The 22,516-nt window shown below is 48.7% G+C and overlaps 1 protein-coding gene across 1 annotated transcript in view; it reads left to right on the top strand.

Moving 5' to 3' along the window:
• Positions 1 to 20,404, top strand: part of FRMD5 (FERM domain containing 5) — a 135,872-nt gene extending 115,468 nt beyond the window's left edge. The window contains exons 10-14 of the mRNA XM_040342196.1: positions 2,399 to 2,490; positions 2,590 to 2,664; positions 4,925 to 4,993; positions 7,085 to 7,191; positions 19,742 to 20,404. Of these exons, the coding sequence (XP_040198130.1) occupies positions 2,399 to 2,490; positions 2,590 to 2,664; positions 4,925 to 4,993; positions 7,085 to 7,191; positions 19,742 to 20,292 (894 nt within the window). The 3' untranslated portion in view covers positions 20,293 to 20,404. The remainder of the gene's footprint in view (positions 1 to 2,398; positions 2,491 to 2,589; positions 2,665 to 4,924; positions 4,994 to 7,084; positions 7,192 to 19,741) is intronic.
• Positions 20,405 to 22,516: the final 2,112 nt, after the last annotated feature.

The raw sequence follows: 22,516 nt of genomic DNA, 5'->3' as shown, positions 1-22,516 counted from the left end.
AGGTCAGCAATTACAGCCTCTGTACAGTAAAACTTAAGATCGCGAGTAACGCGGTTTACGAGCGTTTTCGCAATACAATCGTTTTTTGTTTTTTTTTAACCACTTCAGCCCCGGACCATTAGGCTGCCAAATGACCGGCCCGTTTTTTTTGCGATTCGGTGCTGCGTCGCTTTAACTGACAATTGCGCGGTCGTACGACGTGGCTCCCAAACAAAATTGACGTCCTTTTTTTCCCACAAATAGAGCTTTCTTTTAGTGGTATTTGATCACCTCTGCGGTTTGATTTTTTTTGCGCTATAAACAAAAATTGAGCGACAATTTGAAAAAAAAAACAATATTTTGTACTTTTCTGCTATAATAAATATCCCCAATAGAAAAAAAAAAAAAAAAATTTTTCTCATTTGTAGACCGATACGTATCCTACATATTTTTGGTAAAAAAAAAATCGCAATAAGCGTTTATTGATTGGTTTGCGCAAAAGTTATAGCGTCTACAAAATAGGGGAGAATTTTATGGCATTTTTATTATTATTTAATTTTTTTACTAATAATGACGGCGATCTGCAATTTTTATCGTGACTGCGACTTTATGGCACATCGGACACTTTTGACACATTTTTGGGACCATTGTGATTTATACTGCGATCAGTGCTATAAAAATGCACTGATTACTGTGAAAATAACACTGGCAGTGTCCCAGGGGGTGATTCTAACGGTTAGGAGGAGGAGCAACCAACCAGTGACACGTCAGCGATCACTGTTCCCGATTACAGGGTGCTGAAGGGGTTAGGTGTGTCCTAGGGAGTGATTCTAACTGTTAGGGGGAGGAGCTACCAGTGACATGTTAGCGATCACTGTTCCCGATCACAGGGAACAGTAGATCACTGACATGTCACTAGGCAGAACTTGTTTACAAAGGCATCCCCCTGTTCTGCCTTTACCGAACCGCCGAATCGTGGGCCGCCCGGGAACATCGAATTCCCGGTACCCGCGGGCGCACTCACGGGACCCGCTGGGCGGCAGTTTTAAAGGGACATACAGGTACGCCCATTTACCTGCCCGTGCCATTCTGTATATCGGCGAGCTGCAGTCGGCAAGTGGTTAAATCCTGACTCGGTTTGCGGGTGTTGTCTCGGAAGATGAGCAGGATTTAAAGCGGGAGTTCACCCATTTATTAAATTTTTTTTTTTCTCCCCTTAGCTTCCTGCTCGTTCTGTCTAGGGAAATCGGCTATTTGTATTAAAATATGAGCAGTACTTACCCGTTTTCGAGATGCATCTTCTTCCGTCGCTTCCAGGTATGGGTCTTCGGGAGCGGGCGTTCCTTCTTGATTGACAGTCTTCCGAGAGGCTTCTGACGGTCGCATACATCGCGTCACTCGTAGCCAAAAGAAGCCGGACGTCGGTGCGCAGGCGCAGTATAGAGCCGCACCGACGTTCGGCTTCTTTCGGCTACGAGTGACGCGATGGATGCGACCGTCGGAAGCCTCTCGGAAGACTGTCAATCAAGAAGGAACGCCCATTCCCGCAGCCCATACCCGGAAGCGACGGAGAGGATGCATCTCGTAAACGGGTAAGTACGGATCATATTTTAAAACAAATAGCCGATTCCCCTAGAGAAAATGAGCAGGAATCTAAGGGGAAAAAGTGCCCTCTAAGGGTGAACCCCCGCTTTAAGCCTCTGGGGTATGCAGTACCGCATGTGGCCAGAGGTGCGGGGGGGGGGGGGGTGCCGGTGACGCTGTGAGACACTCGGAGCCGCTTGGAGACACTGAGAGACACTCCGTTCCCGAGCGTCTTCCGCGCCCCCCTCACCTCTGGCCACATGTGGTACTGCATACGCTAGCAGAGACACTGGAACGAATTATCTGAGTTTCCATTGATTCCTATGGGGAACCTCGCTTTGGATTACAATTCTTCTGGGACAGATTATGCTCGTAATCCAAGGTATTACTGTATTTGACTTCAGGTTGCATTTCACCCGGGTTGCAGGAGACAATGTATCCCTGACCGGTGCTCCAAGTCTCCTAATCCTCTCTCTTTGTTTCAATGGGAAGAAAGTAAACGCACTTGTCCATGTATGATGTACCAGCTTTATATGTACATGTAGCGTGTGTGTGTATTCATCAGTCATATAGGCCTTATATATACCAGTCAGTCAGGATATATATAATGTACATGGGTCAATGATAATATACACAAGGTAGTGTGAGAGCTGTGATACCGTAGGACCCCCCCTCCCCCCCATGCCACAAGTATCTCACCATACGTTGTAGTCATGGCATGATCTGACAGCGCTCCATTATATCCTCAGACCTTGGAATAAATGATATATATAAAACGTATATATGACCCGGACTATGGGAGGCTCAGCTTGCTTGTAAATTCCGTCTTTTCTAGGAGAAGCGCCTTGTGTTGACCTTCCTCGCTCCCACTCCGGAGGCCTGCAAACACTTGTGGAAGTGCGGCGTGGAGAACCAGTCATTCTACAAGTCGGTATTCCCCCCGATCTCCTCTCTGTATCACCTCGCAGATGTTTTTTTTTATCACTTCTCTTGTCTGTATTGAACGTTTTGTTTTCTATTACTTAGATTGGAGAACTCCAACCAGGTCCGTACCGTCTCCAGCAGTAATCTGTTCTTCAAGGGAAGCCGCTTCCGGTACAGGTGAGTGTGGGGGGCGGTGGGCACTAGAAGAGGACTGCTAGGATGCCCCCCGTACTGGACTGTCTTCGTGGTGTAGCCATGTGGCGTCGTATGTCATTGCTGCAGGCTCCCCCCAGCGCGTTTCGGCCTACGGGCCGTCATGAGGGAATAGTAGCGTGGTATTACCAATAAGTTTAGGGATTTTTTTTTCTTTAATGATCATACTTACCTAGGTGGATGCAGCATCGGTCTGATTCAGCAACTGTCCCCTTGCCGGCTCTAAGGATCAAAGACCGCTGATCGCTGGGTTCTCAGCGCTCCGCGAGCAGAGAGCTGGTGACTGTCAGTCACCGTCTCTCTGCCCGACCATGCTCACTGGAGCGCTGGGCTGTGGAGGGGGCGGGAGCAGCTGGCTCATGCTCTGAGAGGCTGAGCCAGGTTCTGGCGTATATGTAAAGTACCATTGTAACAGTCACCACCGTTTACGATATTCCATTCCATCGCCCCACGACAGCTTATCTGACAAGCCAGCAGACACGATCCATTCCATAAGAATTCCCCCAGAATTACGACGAGACACAAGCTCTGTTCTTTTTGGTTCCAAAATGAATGAATACTTTTAATGGTACCTTAGCTTTCTTATATACAGTTTCAAATATGCTACAGTAGTCACAGGGACAATGAAACTCTCCACCCCCAACATCACACAATGGGGCTTCAATACACATTTTAGATAGACACTCTGGCATCGCATTTTGAGGAGGTAATTCCTTGGATAAGACTGGCATACGTCTCAGCCAATCAGGTTCACCGGTTCTGGCTATCGGTAACCTGATTGGCTGAAGCGTCATCAAGGGTGGGAGAAGACATCAAGGGACTAGGATGGCTGACTCCAGTAAGGGTAAGTGCCGGGCGGGGGCGGGGGAGGGGAGGGGAATTTTACAGGGCACAGCAGCGACGAAGGGCACAGTGACATCAATGGGCACAGTGGCGACAATTGGCACAGCGGCATGAATGGTCACAGTGTCGACAATTTGGCACAGTGGGGACAATTAAAGGGCACAGTGACATCAATGGGCACAGTGGCGACAATGGGGACAATTGACACAGCGGCATGAATGGGCACAGTGGCGAAATTTGGCACAGTGGGGACAATTAAAGGGCACAGTGACATCAATGGGCACAGTGGCGACAATTAAAGGGCACAGTGGCGACAATTAAAGGGCACAGTGACATCAATGGGCACAGTGGCGACAATTAAAGGGCACAGTGGCGACAATTAAAAGGCACAGTGACATCAATGGGCACAGTGGTGACAATTAAAGGGCACAGTGGTGACAATTGGCACAGTGGCGACAATTGATGGCACAGTGGCTGTGTTTGACGGCATGGCACAGTGGCTGCGTTTGATGGCATGGCACAGTGGCTGCGTTTGATGGCACAGTGGTGCGAGTTGATGGCACAGTGGCTGCGTTTGATGGCATGGCACAGTGGTGACAATTGATGGCACAGTGGCTGCATTTGATGGCATGGCACAGTGGCTGCGTTTGATGGCATGGCACAGTGGCTGCGTTTGATGGCATGGCACAGTGGCGCAAATTGATGGCACAGTTGCTGCGTTTGATGGCATGGCACAGTGGTGCGAATTGATGGCACAGTGGCTGTGTTTGATGGCATGGCACAGTGGCTGCGTTTGATGGCATGGCACAGTGGCGCAAATTGATGGCACAGTTGCTGCGTTTGATGGCATGGCACAGTGGTGCGAATTGATGGCACAGTGGCTGCGTTTGATGGCATGGCAACAGTGGCTGTGTTTGATGGGCACAGTGAGTCTGCAATTTTTTTCTTTTTCGTTTGCCCCCCCAAAAACTTTGAGCACCAGCCGCCACTGGAGCAGGCAAGTGTACCCCCTATAGAAAGCAGCTTGCTATGGAGGGGAACTTGGCAAAGGGGGAGGAACCCAGAGCTCCAACAGGGGGACCTGAGAAGAGGAGGATTGGGGCTGCTCTGTGCAAAAACCTTACACAGAGAGCAGGTAAGTATAATTTTTTTATATTTTTCTATATATTGAGCTTTTAATGTCATTTTAATAAAATGTCACTGTGTGACATTTTAATAAAGTTTAAAAAAATAAAAAAAAGTATACAGTGTGATGTGCTGCGACCACACCCCCGCTGGTCCTTATTAAAGGGGGCGGGGACTGAGAGAGTCTACAGTAGATGACAGCTTCCTATTATTTTGGAGAAAAATATTAAAAAGGAAATTTCTCTTCTTACAATAGCGGACGAGTCGCCAAAGAAGTGATGGAATCCAGTGCAAAAATCAAGAGGGATCCGCCCGAGATCCACAGGTCAGCGCTCCCCTTACCTACCAACCCCCGCTCTGTGTGTTATATTCATTCACAAGATGAGTGTGATGCCTGTGCACAGCAATATATATATCACAGTGCTTTTGTAGTGTCATTTATCCCTTTCTATGTTCTACAATACCTGGTAGATCCTGCCTGTTCCTCTCTTCCCCTCTTGTAATCTGACCACACTTATCATGGCTGCTGATCTCCAGTAGCGTGGTCAGATTATGTGCCTCCATCACCCTGCTCTCTCCTCAGGGTCTCTCTACATTTCCCCCCTCCTCCTGCCTCTCTCCCTGTCATTTGCATAGTCTGATATATTCCCCTCCCCTCTCCTTCTCCCCACCCTCCCCTCCTCCCCACCCTCCCCTCCTCCCCACTCCTATTCTGTCCTCCTCCCCACTCATTCTCCAGCCCCTCCCCGCCCCTTGTCCCCACCCTTCCCCTCTCCTTCAGCCCCTCCTCTTTCATCCTCCTTGCCCCCTCCCTCTCCTCCTCCCCACCTCTCCCATCTCCTCTCCTCCTCCCCTCACTGCCCCTTCCCTCTCCTCCTCCCCACCCCTCCCGTCCTCCCTGCCTCTTCCCTCTCTTCCTCCCCTCCCCCCACCTCTCCCCTCCCCTCCTCCCCACCCCCTCCAATCCACCCTGCCCCTTTCCTTTTCTCCTCCTCTCTCATCCTCCTTGCCCCTCCCTCTCCTCCTTCTCACCACTCCCCTCTTCTCCTCCCCTCTCATCCTCCTTGCCCCCTCCCTCTCCTCCTCCCCACCCCTCCCATCCTCCCTGCCCCTTCCCTCTTCTCCTCCCCTCTCATCCTCCTTGCCCCCTCCCTCTCCTCCTTCCCACCACTTCCCTCTTCTCCTCCCATCCCCTCTCGTCCTCCCTGCCCCCTCCCTCTCCTGTCCACCTTGCCCCTCCCCCTGCCCACCACTCCCCTCTTCTCCTCCCCTCCCCTCTCGTCCTCCCTGCCCCCTCCCCTGTCCACCCTGCCCCTCCCCTCCCCACCAGTCCCTTCTTTTCCTCCCCTCTCGTCCTCCCTGCCCCCTCCCTCTTCCCTGTCCACCCTGCCCCTCCCCTCTAATCCTACCTGCCCCCTCCCTCTCCTCCTTCCCACCCCTCTCATCCACCCTGCCCCTCCCCTCCGCCACCTCCTTTCCTCCTCCCCACCCCGCTCATCCTTCCTGCCCCTCCACTCTTCTCCTCCCCTCCCCTCTCATCCTCCCTCTCCTCCTCTCATCCACCCTGCCCCTCCCCTCTCCTCCTCACCCCTCCCATCCTCCCTGCCCCTTCCCTCTCCTCCTCCCCACCCCTCCCGTCCTCCCTGCCCCTTCCCTCTCTTCCTCCCCTCCTCCCCACCTCTCCTCCTCCCCACCCCTCCCGTCCTCCCTGCCCCTTCCCTCTCTTCCTCCCCTCCTCCCCACCTCTCCTCCTCCCCACCCCCTCCAATCCTCCCTGCCCCTTCCCTCTTTTCCTCCCCTCTCATCCTCCTTGCCCCCTCCCTCTCCTCCTTCCCACCACTCCCCTCTTCTCCTCTCCTACCCTCTCGTCCTCCCTGCCCCCTCCCTCTCCTCCCCTGTCCACCCTGCCCCTCCCCTCTCCCTTCTCCTCCTTCTCACCCCTCCCATCCTCCCTGCCCCTTCCCTCTCCTCCTCCCCACCCCTCCTGTCCTCCCTGCCCCTTCCCTCTCTTACTCCCCTCCTCCCCACCTCTCCCCTCTCCTCCTCCCCACCCCCTCCAATCCTCCCTGCCCCTTTCCTTTTCTCCTCCTCTCTCATCCTCCTTGCCACTCCCTCTCCTCCTGTATCTGGTGTGAATTGGCCTTAAATGGCTGCAGAGAAGAGAAGGCTGGAGATAAACGGGTACAACTTATGTAGAAGGATCTGTTCTAGTCACTTCACTGGGTGTGCGGAGGGTTTACAACCACTGAGAAAAGTGCAGGAAATGGTATCGCTGACACAACTTGCAGTAAATGAGAACTGTCTGTGTTGCACATTGCAGGTTTGAGTCCTCTGCAGATCGATACGTTTCGTATTGATGTGTGTGTGTGTGTGTATATATATGTATATATGTATATAATGTATATGTGTGTCACAGGGCGGGGATGGTGCCGAGTCGCAGTTGCCCCTCCATCAGCCATGGACTGCGGTTGAGTAGCGTTCCGCGGACCCGCAGGAGAGCCGTTCACATCTCCATCATGGAAGGTATGCAGGGGGCGCTCTCCTCCAATCCTTATCAATCATTTCTATGTGTTAACCCCTTTGCTGCTGGAGATGTTTTTGCATTTTCTTTCCATTCTCTTAACCACTTTAGCCCCGGGCCTGTTTTTCAGATTCGGTGTTTACAAGACTAAAACATTTTTTTTTGCTATAAAATTACTTAAAACCCCCAAACATTATATATATTTTTTTCTAACACCCTAGAGAATAAAATGGCAGTCATTGCAATACTTTGTGTCACACCGTATTTGCGCAGCGGTCTTACAAGCGCACTTTTTTTGGGAAAAAAAATCACTTTTTTAAATAAAAAAATAAGACAACAATAAATTTGGCCCAATTTTTTTACATATTGTGAAAGATAATGTTACGCCGAGTAAAATGATACCCAACATGTCACGCTTACAAATTGCGCCCGCTCGTGGCATGGCGTCAAACTTTTACCCTTAAAAATCTCGATAGGCGACGTTTAAAATTCTACAGGTTGCATTTTTTGAGTGACAGAGGAGGTCTAGGGCTAGAATTATTGCTCTCGCTCTAACGAACGCTGTGATACCTCACATGTGGGGTTTGAACACCGTTTTCATATGCGGGCGCTACTCGCGTATGCGTTCGCTTCTGTGCGCGAGCTCGTCGGGACGGGGCGCTTTTAAAAAATGTTTTGGGGGGTTTTCGTATTTATTTTCATTTATTTTAAAATTTTTACCCCTGAAATAAAAAAAAAATGATCACTTTTATTCCTATTACAAGGAATGTAAACATCCCTTGTAATAGAAAAAAGCATGACAGGTCCTCTTAAATATGAGATCTGGGGTCAAAAAGACCTCAGATCTCATATTTGGGCTTAAATGCAAAAAAAAAAAAAAAAAAATTTGAAAATGTCATTTTTTCAAATGACAAAAAAAAAAAATGTTGCTTTAAGAGGCTGGGCGGGACTGACGTTTTGACGTCACTTCCGCCCAACAGAGCTATGGGGACGGGCGAAGGAGATTTTTCCTTCAATCACAACCCCGCTCAGCTGCCGAACGGTCCCGATCTCCGCCGCTACGGTAAGCGGCGGAGGGCGCGGGAGAGCGGTGGGAGGGGGGGGCCCTCTCCCGCCACGATAACGGCGATCTTGCGGCGAATCCGCCGCGGAGACCGCCATTAATGTTTACACGGCAGCCCACTGAAGAGATGAATATCTCGGTTGTGGCAGCAGCTGCTGCCGTTACCGAGATATTCATCTTTAAAGTGCCGACGTAGAATGACGGTGGGCGGTCGGCAACTAGTTAAAGCAGAGACCCCCGGAGAATAAAATGGTGGCAGTTGCAATTTTTTTTTTTGTCACATGATATTTGCATGTTTATCAGATATAAGACGACCCCCTAATTTTCCAGCTAAAATGTTGGTTTTGGGATATACTCACCGTATAAGACGACCCCCTTCCTACTAGTTATGCCTCGCCTCACTGTGCCACCATTACATGCCTCACTGTGCCACCATTACATGCCTCACTGTGCCACCATTACATGCCAGACTGTGCCACCATTACATGCCTCACTGTGCCACCATTACATGCCAGACTGTGCCAGCATTACATGCCAGACTGTGCCACCATTACACACCTCACTGTGCCACCATTACATGCCAGACTGTGCCACCATTACACACCTCACTGTGCCACCATTACATGCCAGACTGTGCCACCATTACATGCCAGACTGTGCCACCATTACATGCCAGACTGTGCCACCATTACATGCCAGACTGTGCCACCATTACATGCCAGACTGTGCCACCATTACATGCCTCACTGTGCCACCATTACATGCCTCACTGTGCCATTGCATGTCTTGACGATCCCTTACCTTATCCCTGACATGCAAAATCTGTCAGACCGCAGCCGTCCATTTTTCAAAAGCCGCGCCTCCTCCTTGTGCTGTTCCGTGATAGGCGGAACACTCAGCTTCCCAGGAGACACTGGGGTAGATTCAGATAGATTCGCGGATCTTTAGATCTGATTTACGATCCGCCGGCGCAAGTTTGAGAGGCTAGTGCAGTATTCAGAAAGCACTTACCTCGAAACTTGCGCCGGCGGATCATAAATCCCCTGGCGGAATTCAAATTCCGCGGCTAGGGGGAGTGTAGTATTTAAATCAGTCGTCCCCGCGCCGATTTAACTGCGCATGCGCCGTCCGCGAATTTTCCCGGCGTGCATTGCTCCCAATGACGTCCTAGCGTAACTTGCGTCTGGCCATATTCTGAATCGACTTACGCAAACGACGTAAAAATTCAAAACTCGGCGCGGGAACGACGGCCATACTTAACATTGGATACACCTCACATAGCAGGGGTAACTATACGCCGGAAAAAGCCGAACGCAAGCGACGTAAAAAAAAAGCGGCGGGCGTTCGTTTCTGAATCGGCGTAAATGCTCATTAGCATATTTGACGCGTAAAAGACACGGAAGCGCCACCTAGCGGCCGGCCTGGAATTGCAGCCTAAGATCCGACGGTGTAAGTCACTTACACCTGTCGGATCTTAGGGAGATCTATGCGTAACCTGATTCTATGAATCAGGCGCATAGATACGACGGCCGGACTCAGAGAGACAATGGCGTATCAGGAGATACGCCGTCGTATCTCCTATCTGAATCTGGCCCACTGTGTTCAGCGTTCCGCCTATCACGGAGGCCCTCTTGTCCGAGACCGAGGATGTGATAGGCGGAACACTGAACAGAGGCTCTGCTGGGAAGCTGAGTGTTCCGCCTATCACGGAACAGCACAAGGAGGAGGCGCGGCTTTTGAAAAATGGACGACCGCGGTCTGACAGATTTTGCATGTCAGGGATAAGGTAAGGGATCGTCAAGACATGCAATGGCACAGTGAGGCATGTAATGGTGGCACAGTCTGGCATGTAAGACTTTTAAGAAGAATTTCAGGGGTTAAAAAGTCGTCGTATACGCCGGAAAATACGGTACATATTTTTAGTAAAAAAAAAATACAATAAAGTTAGTTTTGTTGCAAACAAACGCAGTATATTACCCTTTTTTTTTTTTTGTAAAGTATAAAAGATGAGATTGTGCCGAATAAATAGATACCAAACATGTAAAGCCCTAAAATTGCGCACATCTGAGAAGCAGCAACACCCTTCAGTTCTCTCATTCTGGTGTTTTCATACGTAGCCACGCCCTGATCCTGCGTTTACATACTCCATGTATGTGTGTATATATATATATATACACAGGGACCAGGTGGCTTTAAATATTTTTTTCGTTTTTTTTTTAACCACTTAAGGACTGCCTCCTGCAGATATACGTCGGCAGAATGGCACGGCTGGGAACAAGCACGTACGGGTACGTCCTCTTTAAGTGCCCAGCCGTGGGTCACGGGCGCGCGCCTGCGGCGCACGCCCGTGACCCGGTCCGAAGCTTCGTGGCCGCGGGACCCGCAGACCCGATCGCCGCTGTAGTCCCGCGATCGGTCCCCGGAGCTGAAGAATGAGGAGAGGTGAGTGTAAACACAGCTTCCCCGTTCTTCACTGTGGCAGCTTCATTGATCGTCTGCTCCCTGATATAGGGAAACACGATCAATGACGTCACACGTCCAGCCCCGCCCCCTACAGTTAGAAACACAGATGAGGTCACACTTAACCCCTTCAGCGCCCCCTAGTGGTTAACTCCCAAACTGCAATGTAATTTTACAGTAAACAATGCATTTTTATAGCATTTTTTGCTGTGTAAATGACAATGGTCCCAAAAATTTGTCAAAATTGTCCGAAGTGTCCGCCATAATGTCGCAGTCACGAAAAAAATCGCCGATCGCCGCCATTAGTAGTAAAAAAAATTAATTTATAAAAATGCAATAAAACTATCCCCTATTTTGTAAACGCTATACATTTTGCGCAAACCAATCGATAAACGCTTATTGCGATTTTTTTTTAACCAAAAATATGTAGAAGAATACGTATCGCCCTAAACTGAGGAAAATAATATTTTTTTTATATATTTTTGGGGGATATTTATCAGGGCTGTGGAGTCGGAGTCGAGGAGTCGGAGTCGGGGGAAATTTTGGGTACCTGGAGTCGGAGTCGGCAAACAATGCACCGACTCCGACTCCTACTAAATTTAGATTGGAATAAAAAAAAAAAAAAGCAAGTTTAAATGTCCCAATTCACAAAAAGTTATAATTAATGACTTCTCTACTGTAAGAATAGAGACCAATGCATGCAGTGCCTCACGTAACCGCAAAACGAACACGTTAAGTGACCGTGAAGAAGCGCGCTTTTCATGTGCTTCACTATATGGCACGCAACGCACAATTAGGAGCGGCAATACTTATACTTTCCATAGTGGTGTGTTCTGCTTTTACAGGGAACGCATGTTAGAGAACCAGTAAGTGTCCAAATAAAAAAATTCCAACAGGAGTTTTATAAAGCACTAAAAGAAGTTGAAAAGTATGATCGCTCATCAAAACTTACTGTTGAAGAAGCCATCCTTGTTTATCCAGAGATCGTTAGTGATGTGGCCAGAATAGTTACTGCAATGCCACCCACCCAAGTCAGTGTGGAAAGATTATTTTCAGCCCTAAAAATAATAAAGTCTGACTTAAAGCGGTGGTTCCCCTAAAAATAAACTTTTAACATTGCTTTTCCCACATTAATTACGATTAGAATAGGCTGGTTTTATTTAAAAAAAAAACGTCCGTACATACCGTTCGCTATATTCGTTATCACCGCCACTTCCGGGTACGATGCTGGCGGTGGGCGTTCCTAATTGATGGACAGGCATCCGACCGGCGCATACATCGCGTCACGAGATGCCGAAAGAAGCCGAACGTCGGTGCGGCTCTATACGGCGCATGCGCACCGACGTTCGGCTTCTTTCGGCATCTCGTGACGTGATGTATGCGTCGGTGGGATGCCTGTCCATCAATTAGGAATGCCCACCGCCAGCATCGTACCCGGAAGTGGCGGTGATAACGAATATAGCGAACGGTATGTACGGACGTTTTTTTTTAAAATAAAACCAGCCTATTCTAATTGTAATTAATGTGGCAAAAGCAATGTTAAAAGTTAATTTTTAGGGGAACCACCGCTTTAAGAGCTTCTATGAAAGAGGATCTGGCAGAGGCAATTCTCTTCCTTAGAACTCTACATTGAATTGATTTGCATTTGCTAAGCCTAGAACTACATTTCAAGATTAATATAAACCATTTCTAGGTTTTGCAGATTTTGTTTTTGGTTCATTATAGATAAGCTTTGTTTTTGTTCTAAAACAACCAAATAATGTGGTTTGTATTTTTGAACTGTTAAAGATCCTGTTCCTGATGTTTATGCTTGCTGCTACTATCCAGCCACTTGATTGTTTTGTGTTTGTCTTTTGCTTAAACTGTGCAATACAGTAGACTGTTGGCTTCCCAGCCAGTAGTCCTGTGGTAGGTTGCGTTTCTTTCCCTCAAGGAATGTATAAAATACATTCGCATATTAATACAGAGGAGTCGGGGTCGGGGAGTCGGGGAGTCGGAAGTACATAAAACTGAGGAGTCGGAGTCGGAACATTTATCTACCGACTCCACAGCCCTGATATTTATTATAGCATGAAGTAAAAAATATTGCATTTTTTTTCAAAATTGTCGCTCTATTTTTGTTTATAGCACATAAATAGAAATCGCAGAGGTGATCAAATACCACCAAAAGAAAGCTCTATTTGTGGGGGGAAAAAGGACGCGAATTCTGTTTGGGAGCCACGTCGCACGACCGCGCAATTGTCAAGCGACGCAGTGCCGAATTCGCAAAAACTGTCCGGGGTCCTTTACCAGCCTTAAGTGGTTAATGAGCAAATATTGCGCGACCATAAAAAATCGCGCCTACCGCCATTTCGTTCTCCGGGGTCTCTGCTTTCAGAAAATGTATCCTTTTTTTTTTAGGCGTTTGCAATAATTTGTAGCAAAAAGTGGCGATTTTATTGTGTGTAAAAAATTCAAAAATAAATAAATTGCCCCAGTGGGAAACTGGTTTAGGTCCATGCACGATGGTGGAGGATGTGGAGCCCAGGTGGAGTGCAAGCTCTGTGGGTCAGTATCTGGTGGGGGGGTGGGGGGGGCTCATGTCTGCTAACACACAAGAGAGGAAAGTGACAGCTGGACACCCAAGTCCTCGGAGTCCTCAGGAAACTGCTGCCTGAGCTCACCAGTAAATATACGAGCGCCGAAAATAGATGCCGGGAGGCCGAAGCTTCACCTTGTATGTCAGAGAGGAGGGGGGAGGGGAGGGGGTGCGGGGGGACGGGATCAGACAGAAGCAGGGAGGCGGTGGGGGGTAGACGGTGTCTAGAACGTGAATAGACAGACGGGACGGGCGAACGGTGCAGGTGATTCGGCGACACCCCCGGATTGTGCGAAGGACGATTAGCGAGAAGAGATTGGGCGCCCCCCCCCGAGGGAATAATCCATTGCAGACGCGATCGATCGGCGAAACGTTCAGCATGGTGAAGTGTCTGATCCGGATCCGGACCAAGGTGAACGTTCACCTGCGTATGATCAACCACTGCTACCGCGATGTGAGGATCCGCGTGCTCAGCCTGGGGCCGAGACTGCTGGGGAGGGCTCTGGGGGCTTTGCCTCTTTTCCCAGCTCTGACCGGAGGGGCCGCCCCCGCTACTACAAGTACTACTACACCCAGCACACCCAGCACCTCCGTCTTCAGGGAGATCGGAATCACAGGTGATCACTTAGAAGACCTTCTATGTACTGGAGGGGGGGGGGGGGGGTTCACTTTACATGGGAAGTTGCGTTCCGCAGAGGAATTTGTCCCCAGAATGTGGAGAAGTTTCACTTTGCGAGGAACGTCCAATCACATGCAAGGAAAAAAAAGACAACCTTCCCGCTCGTACGTGATTGGATGATGGAAGTCAGCGGAACTTCAAATTCATGCACTGGGGCAGATTCAGGTAGATTTGCGCAGTTTTTACGTAGGCGCAGGGCACCGTTTTTGCCCTGCGCCCCCGCAAATTATCTGCGCTACCCTTGATTCACGGAGCAGTAGCTCAGTAAATTGCGCGGGCGCTCCGGCAAAATGCCCGGGCGTAAGCGCGCGAAATTTAAATGATCCCGTAGGGGGGCGTGGATCATTTAAATTAGACACGTTCCCGCGCCGAGCGTAGTGCGCATGCTCCGTCGGGAAACTTTCCCGACGTGCATTGCGGTAAATGACGTCGCAAGGACGTCATTTGCTTCAAAGTGAACGTGAATGGCGTCCAGCGCCATTCACGATTCACTTACGCAAACTACGTAAATTTCAAATTTCGCGACGCGGGAACGACGGGTATACGTAACATTGGCTGCCCCTGCTATTAGCAGGAGCAGCCTTGCACGAAAGACGCCGTACGGAAACGACGTAAACTGCGTACGCAGGGCGCGCGTAGGGTTGTGAATCGGCGTTAGTATGCAATTTGCATACTATACGCTGACCACAACGGGAACGCCACCTAGCGGCCAACGTAAGAATGCAGCCTACGATATGACGGCATAAGAGCCTTATGCTAGTCATATCTTAGGCTGCCGTCGGCGTAACGAGGTTTCTGAATCAGGAGCATTCGATACGCTGGCGCAAGTAAGCAATTGCGCTGCGTAACTATGGTTACGCAAGCGCAATTGCTCTTTGAATCTACCCCACTAAGTTTTGGGGCAAAGTGCAACTTCCCGTGCAAAGTGAATCGCCTGTTTGCCTTTATTAAATCAACCCCCCCATGTGTACTAATATTCATCACAGCCAATCAGAATTCTTCTCTCATTGATCTCTCTGAAGGAACCAGAATCTGATTGGTTGCTGTACTTGCATGCAGGTATCTTGTCCAATGAAATACGGAGAGATGTGCGCAGCGGAGACATTTGTTTCATCTCCGATTCTTTTGTTTTGTCATCTTTCGTTTTCAGAATTCCTTTCGTATATTCATTTATTTTTTTAAATCTGTTCGAATTTTGGAAGACGGCTATATTCATTCTATTTTATTCTTTTATTTTCTATTTTATTCTTTTATTTTCTATTTTATCCTTTTATTTTCTATTTTATCCTTTTATTTTCTATTTTATTCTTTTATTTTCTATTTTATCCTTTTATTTTCTATTTTATTCTTTTATTTTCTATTTTATTCTTTTACTTTCTATTTTATCCTTTTATTTTCTATTTTATCCTTTTATTTTCTATTTTATCCTTTTATTTTCTATTTTATTCTTTTTTATTTTCTATTTTATCCTTTTATTTTCTATTTTATCCTTTTATTTTCTATTTTATTCTTTTATTTTTTATTCTGTTCTATTCTATTCCTTTATTTTAAATTCTATGCTATTTTATTCTAATTTGTATTCTATCCTTTCATTTTCTTATTCTATTCTATTGTTTTCCACTTTATTCATTTTTATTCTAATCTAATTCTAAGCCGGTTAGAGTTACAAAGGAGGGCCCGGATTCAGATACAATGGTGTATCTCTCGGCGGGCGTAACGTATCTCAGATACGTTACGCCGCCGTAAATTAGGGCGCAAGTTCCGTATTCAGAAAGAACTTGCGCCCTAAGTTAAGGCGGCGTAACGTATGTGGTCCGGCGTAAGCCCGCCTAATTCAAATGTGGATGATGTGGGCGTGTTTTATTTAAATTACATGTGACCCCGCGTATTTGACGTTTTTTTTTAACGAACGGCGCATGCGCCGTCCGTGAAAGTATCCCAGTGCGCATGCTCCAAATTAACCCGCAAAAAGCCAATGCTTTCGACGTGAACGTAAATTACGCCCAGCCCTATTCGCGAACGACTTACGCAAACTACGTAATCGACGGAAAATACGACGCTGGACCGACGTCCATACTTAACATAGGATACCCCTCATATAGCAGGGGTAACTTTACGCCGGAAAAAGCCATACGTAAGCAAAGTAAAAAAATGCGCCGGGCAGACGGACGTTTCTGAATCGGCGTATCTACCTAATTTGCATATTCCTCGCGTAAATCTACGGAAGCGCCACCTAGCGGCCAGCGTAAATATGCAGCCTAAGATACGACGGTGTAAGAGACTTACGCCGGTCGGATCTTAGGGCTCTTTCACACGGAGCGGACCGTTTCTGGGTCCGCTCTGTGTCCCTGTCTCAGCTCCGCTCTGCCCTATGGGGAACCGGATGCAGACGGACCGTCTGTCCGTCTGCATCAGTTCCGTTCCGCCGGACGGAAGAAAAATAGGGTTTTCTTCCGTCCGAAAACCGGATCCCGACGGACACGGACGTTAGCGGATGCTCCATCCGCTAACGGACGCGATCCCATAGGGATGTATTACAAGTCCGTTAACGGACTTGTAATAACGGACAGGCGGAGCGGACGTCTGAAAAGGGCCTTAGGGTCTTAGAGTCAGTCGCATAGATACGACCCCGCAACTCAGAGTTAGGACGGCGTATCCGGAGATACGCCGTCGTAACTCCTATCTGAATCCGGGCCGAGGTCTATGGCTAGGATTGTTTCTCTCGCTCTGGTGATCGCGGCGATACCTCACATGTGTGATTTGAACACCGTTTACGTATGCGGGCGCAACTTACGTATGCGTTTTCTTTGTTGCGCGAGCTCGCGGGGAGGGGGGGCGCTTTAAAAAAAAAAAAAAATCTTCTTTCTTTTATTCCTTTTTATAATATTAAATTGTGTTTTTTTTTTATCACTTTTATTGCTGTCACAAGGATTGTAAACATCCCTTGTGACAGTTAGGGCCCTTTCACACGGGGCGGATCAGTAATGATCCGCCTCCGTGTGTCCGTCAAGCTCAGCGGGGATCCTCCGTAAAATCCCCGCTGAGCCGTCGGCTGACAGGGCGGTCCCCGCACACTGTGCAGGGACCGCCCTGTCTTTTCTCCACTCTCCCCTATGGGGGGATCGGATGAACACGGACCGTATGTCCGTGTTCACCCGATCCGCCAGATGGAAGAAAAATAGGATTTTCTTGCGTCCGATTTTGCGGAGGTGGGTGATTACGGGTGTCAGCGGATGGTCATCCGCTGACACCCGCAATCACATAGGGACCAATATATGTCCCGTTTTTATCCGCAACGGATGGATGAAAATGCGGACATACGGTCCGCACGTCTGGAAGGGGCCTAATAGGTGGTGACAGGTACTCTCTATGGAGGGATCGGGGTTCTAAAAGACCCCAAATCCCTCCTTTGCACTTCAAAGTATTCAGATCACCAAAAACGGCGATTCTGAATACTGTGTACTTTTTTAAATCCGGCGCCATTGGCAGCCGAGAAACCCGGACGTGACTTCATGACGCCGCTTCCGTGTTTACATTGCGGAGAATGAATCAAAGCCGTTTACAGCTTCGTTCCAGTCTGGGGCTGGGCACTGGAGGCGGCGGATCGTAGATCGGGTCTCCCGGTGGGACGGGAGGCCCGGGCAGAGCGGCGGGAGGCACCGGTTGTTATGCCTGGATAGCCAATCGCCTGCTCTAAACAACGGTACCGGGATGATGCCTGCAGCTGCGGGCGTCATTCCGGTATAACCCCCGAAAGCCGAGGCCGCATATATGCGTGCGCTCGGCGGGAAAGGGTTAATATAGCACATATGGTGATATCAGTACACTTTTAACCACTTCAGCCCCGGACCATTATGCAGGTAAGGGACCAGGCCCCTTTTTGCGATTTGGCACTGCGTCGCTTTAACTGACAATTGCGCGGTCGTGCGACGTGGCTCCCAAACAAAATTGGCGTCCTTTTTTTCTCACAAATAGAGCTTTCTTTTGGTGGTATTTGATCACCTCTGCGGTTTTTATTTTTTGCGCTATAAACAAAAATAGAGCGACAATTTTAAAAAAGATGCAATATTTTTTACTTTTTGCTATAATAAATATCCCCCAAAAATATATAACAATTTATTTTTTTCCTCAGTTTAGGCCGATACGTATTCTTCTACATATTTTTGGTAAAAAAAAAATCGCAATAAACACAAAAGTTATAGTATAGCGTCTACAAAATAGGGGATCGTTTCATGGCATTTTTATTAATATTTTTTTTTTCTAGTAATGGCGGCGATCAGCGATTTTTATTGTGACTGCGACATTATGGCGGACACGTCGGACACTTTTGATGCTATTTTGGGACCATTGTCATTTTTACAGCGATCAGAGCTATAAAAATGCACCGATTACTGTAAAAATGACACCGGCAGTGAAGGGGTTAACCTGTAGGGGCCGCTGTAGGGGTTAAGTGTGCCCTAAGGGAGTGTTCTTACTGAGGAGGGGCGTGGCTGGGCGTGTGACCTCACTGATCGTCGTTCCCTATGACAGGGAACAGACGATCAGTGACAGGCTCACTAGGAAACACGGGGAGAGGTTTGTTTACACTTACAGAAGTAACTATATACTATGTAACTATATACTATGTAACTATATACTATGTAACTATATACTATGTAACAATATACTGTGGGCCAGATCCACATACATTGCGATCGGCGCAGCGTATCAGAGATACACTACGCCGCCGTACCTTACCTGGAGTATATTCGAATCCTCAGCGAGTTCGCACCGTAAGTTACGGCGGCGTAGTGTAATTATGGCGGCGGATTTCAAATTGGGCGGGTTGGGGGCGGGTTTCATTTAAATGAAGCGCGTCCCCGCGCCGAATGAACTGCGCATGCGTCGTCCCGAAATTTCCCGCCGTGCATTGCGCTAAATGACGTCGCTAGGACGTCATTTTTCTAACTTAGACGTGAGTTACGTCCATCCCTATTCACGGACGACTTACGCAAAAAAAAAAAAAAAATTCAAATTTCGTCGCAGGAACGACGGCCATACTTAACATGGCAAGTCTATCTACAGTATACGCCGCAAAATACCAGCTTTAACTATACGCCGGAAAAAGCCGACTACAGACGACGTTAGAAAATGCGTCGTAAATCACTAATTTGCATATCCGACGTGGAAAACGACGCGAACTCCACCCAGCGGGCGCCGAAGTATTGCATCTAAGATCCGAAGGCGTACTAAGCCGTACGCCTGTTGGATCTTACCCAGATGCCGTCGTATCTTGGATTCAAACTAAAGATACGACGCTGGAAATTTGAAAGTACGCCGGCGTATCAGTAGATACGCCGGTGTACTTGCTCTGTGGATCTGGCCCTGTGTAACTATATACTATGTAGCTATATACTATGTAACTATATAGCTATATACCGTTCTTCTTCTCTGTGACACCGGCGGCGATCGGGTCCGCTGTTCCCACGGGGACGGTCACGGAGAAGAGGACCGCGGCACTCGTGACCCACGGCTGGGATCTTAAAGGGGACGTACATGTACGCCCTTGTGCCATTTTGTCTACGTGTATCGTCGTGCGCCGGTCCTCAAGCGGTTAAAATAGTTGCAGCTTTAATCATTTATTTATCTTTTTTATATTTTTGGTCCATATCAACACTTCAGTACCCATTTTACACACAATTAACAAATCGCCCTTGTCTAGAAATCTGTCTGTACTGCTCATGTGTTTGCTGTCCATTTAAACCCCCCTTTCTTCTCCTGTCCCCCTCCCAGGTCTGGAGTCTCTTCGTGACAGCGCCCACTCCACCCCGGTGCGTTTCTCGGACCACATCGATATTTTGACTCCTCGGGGATCCCGCGAGATGGTGTTCAGCGACGAGGCGTACACTCCGTGCTGCAGCATCCTCCCAACCCCCGTGCGCGAGTCCAACCAGGACTTATCCATCGGCCAGCAAGTGAACGGAACCACGTGTGCCACCAAGGATGAGGAGAGCGAGCTCGCCGCCGCTCCCACCGCTCCCGACACGGAGACCCCTCCGCCGGCGCTGCCGGGGCCGGAGGGATCCGTTCAGAGGGAACCCGAGCCGGAGCAGGAAAATACATTTCTCCAGAGCGTCCTCCGGCTGCTGGCCGTCACGCTGTGCCTACTGCTGGCGTTGCTTCTTCTGCTGGTGGTCTTGGCCGAGTCTGACCTGGAGTTGGCCTTTCTGAGGGACATCCGGCTCACCCCCGAGTTCCAGCAGTTCCATTATCAGTACTTCTGTCCCCTGCGACGGTGGGTGTCCTGCAAACTACACCCCATCATCCGCCTCATCGGCTCCTGATCTCATAGAGATCGCACCCAGTGACCCTAAAGTGTACGTGAGGAGCGATGTCTTCCAGTGTCCTTCCTTTCTCACACTTGTCTTGTCTATCCAACCCTTTCCCGGTTCAAAGGTCAGCCCTTTGCTGAGGGTTCTGTGGGGGTGTGCATGGGTGTATGAGGGGGTGTGATAGAGGTGCAGGGTGCCTCTGATACGTTGCATGGGGGGGAGGGGGGGTCAGATCTGCTTTGTAGTTCCTTCTGTATCACCCATCAAAGTCCTACCAGCCTGCTCAGCTCCAGGAAACACACAGCCATTGTTCTTCTTCGAGTTCCTACACACCTGGCTAGAAAGATATGCAATTAGCGGACCTCCAGCCGTTGCAGAACTACAAGTCCCATGAGGCATAGCAAGACTCAAGCATGACACCCAGAGGCAGAGGCATGATGGGACTTGTAGTTTTGCAACATCTGGAGGTCCGCTAATTGCATATCTCTGCTGTAGGTGGCAGCACTGATCGCACGTTATCCAGTGTATGCATGGTGGACCTGAAGTTTAAGGAATACAGTAAAACCTCGGAATGCGAGTAACGCGGTTTACGAGCGTTTCGCAATACGAGCTATTTTAAAAAAGCAAAAATTCTGACTCCATTTGCGAGCGTTGTCCCGCAAAGACGCACAGGATTCAAGTCGCTGGGATGTGCAGTACCGCATGTGACCAGGGGTGCTGGGGGGGGCGCCGGTGATGCTCGTAGACACTCCGTTCCCGAGTGTCTATGGCGCCCCCCACACCTCTGGCCACATACAGTATTGCATACACTAGTAGTCACTGTGGAACGAATTATCTGAGTTTCCATTGATTCCTATGGGGAAACTCGCTTTGATATACGAGTGCTTTGTCTTACAAGCATGCTTCTGGAACAAATTATATACTGTATTCGGGTTTATAAAATGCACCCGGGGTTAAAATGTATCTATTTATAACCACTCTCTAAGGCTCCATTCACACCTAGGAGTTTTGTCGCCTGTAGCGCGACGCTATTGCAGCCTGAAATACGAGGGGTGATTTAACATTGTCGGCTATGGAGATGGTTAACATCTCAACGCCGAAACACCGTACGCCTGAAGCTCAAAACAAGTCTCTGACCCTTTTTTTCAGGCGTCTTCGGCGTTCGGCCATAGCCGACAATGTGTAATCGCCCCTCCGGCGAAAACCGCGGTAAAAAACACCGCGGGACAAAACGCTGCAATTTTATCGCGGCAAATCGCGGTAAAATACGCCGCGTTCAGGTGTGAATGCAGCCTAAGGGGAAGTTGCACTTTTTGCAAGGGAATTTTCTCCAGAGCTTAGTGAAAGTTCGCTTTGCAAAGAATACCCAAGGAAAATATATAAAAGAAAAACAAAAAAAAAATGTTTTTGCTTGCACATGATTGGATGATGCAAGTCACCTCGTTCTTTTGGGGAAAATTCCCTTGCAAAGTGAACAGTCTATTTGCCTTTATTAAATCACCCCCATAATCCTTTGTTTAATAAAGCAAAACGGCACTAATAATAATCAACAGTAGCCAATTGGAAGCCATCTTCCTGTTGTCTCAGGGCTAGTTCCCATGTGAGGTTTGGGGCAGTAAAATCTCACGGGTTGAGCCACGCTTTTACTGCCCTAAACTGCTGCACTGCAGAGGCAGTGACTGGGGGTGTACACATGCCAAATTTTTGGGGGATGCGGTGCATGGTGCTCACTCTCAGATTTTGATGATTGAACATGCCATGGCCACCAGTGGCGGCTGGTGCTCCATCGGTTGGGGGGGACGGCAAACAGTCTGTCACCCCACACCCCTCCCCAGTCGCAGGCTCGCTCGCCGATTGATCGGCACTTACCCTGTCCAGGTTGTGGCTGCAGCTTCCCCCCTCCGTGTCCCAGCGGTCGCTGCTTTTCCTCCCGGCCAATGGGGTCTTAGGACTGCACCCTGAGCCCACCCACTTGTGTGACATTAGCGAATTAATATTCGCCAATATCTTCCTGTTTCTACTCTACTTGGCCAATCAGGAAGCGGCTCCTGAAACCCGATTGGCCCGGGAGGAGAAACAGGAAGATATTGGTGAATATTAATTTTGCAATTAATGTCACACAAGTGGGTGGGTTCGGGGCGCAGTGCTCTGAGGCCTGAGCCCACCCTTGTTTGAAGCCAATTAGAGTCTCCGGCTCTAATCACGTGCTTAAAAAAACAATTGAAATCCATGTGTC

The sequence above is a fragment of the Rana temporaria genome, chromosome 3 (genome assembly GCF_905171775.1).
Source record: "Rana temporaria chromosome 3, aRanTem1.1, whole genome shotgun sequence".
In the NCBI taxonomy this organism is placed as follows: domain Eukaryota; kingdom Metazoa; phylum Chordata; class Amphibia; order Anura; family Ranidae; genus Rana; species Rana temporaria.
The sequence above is the reverse complement of the archived record's forward strand: the minus strand, read 5'-3'. Positions and strand labels throughout refer to the sequence as shown.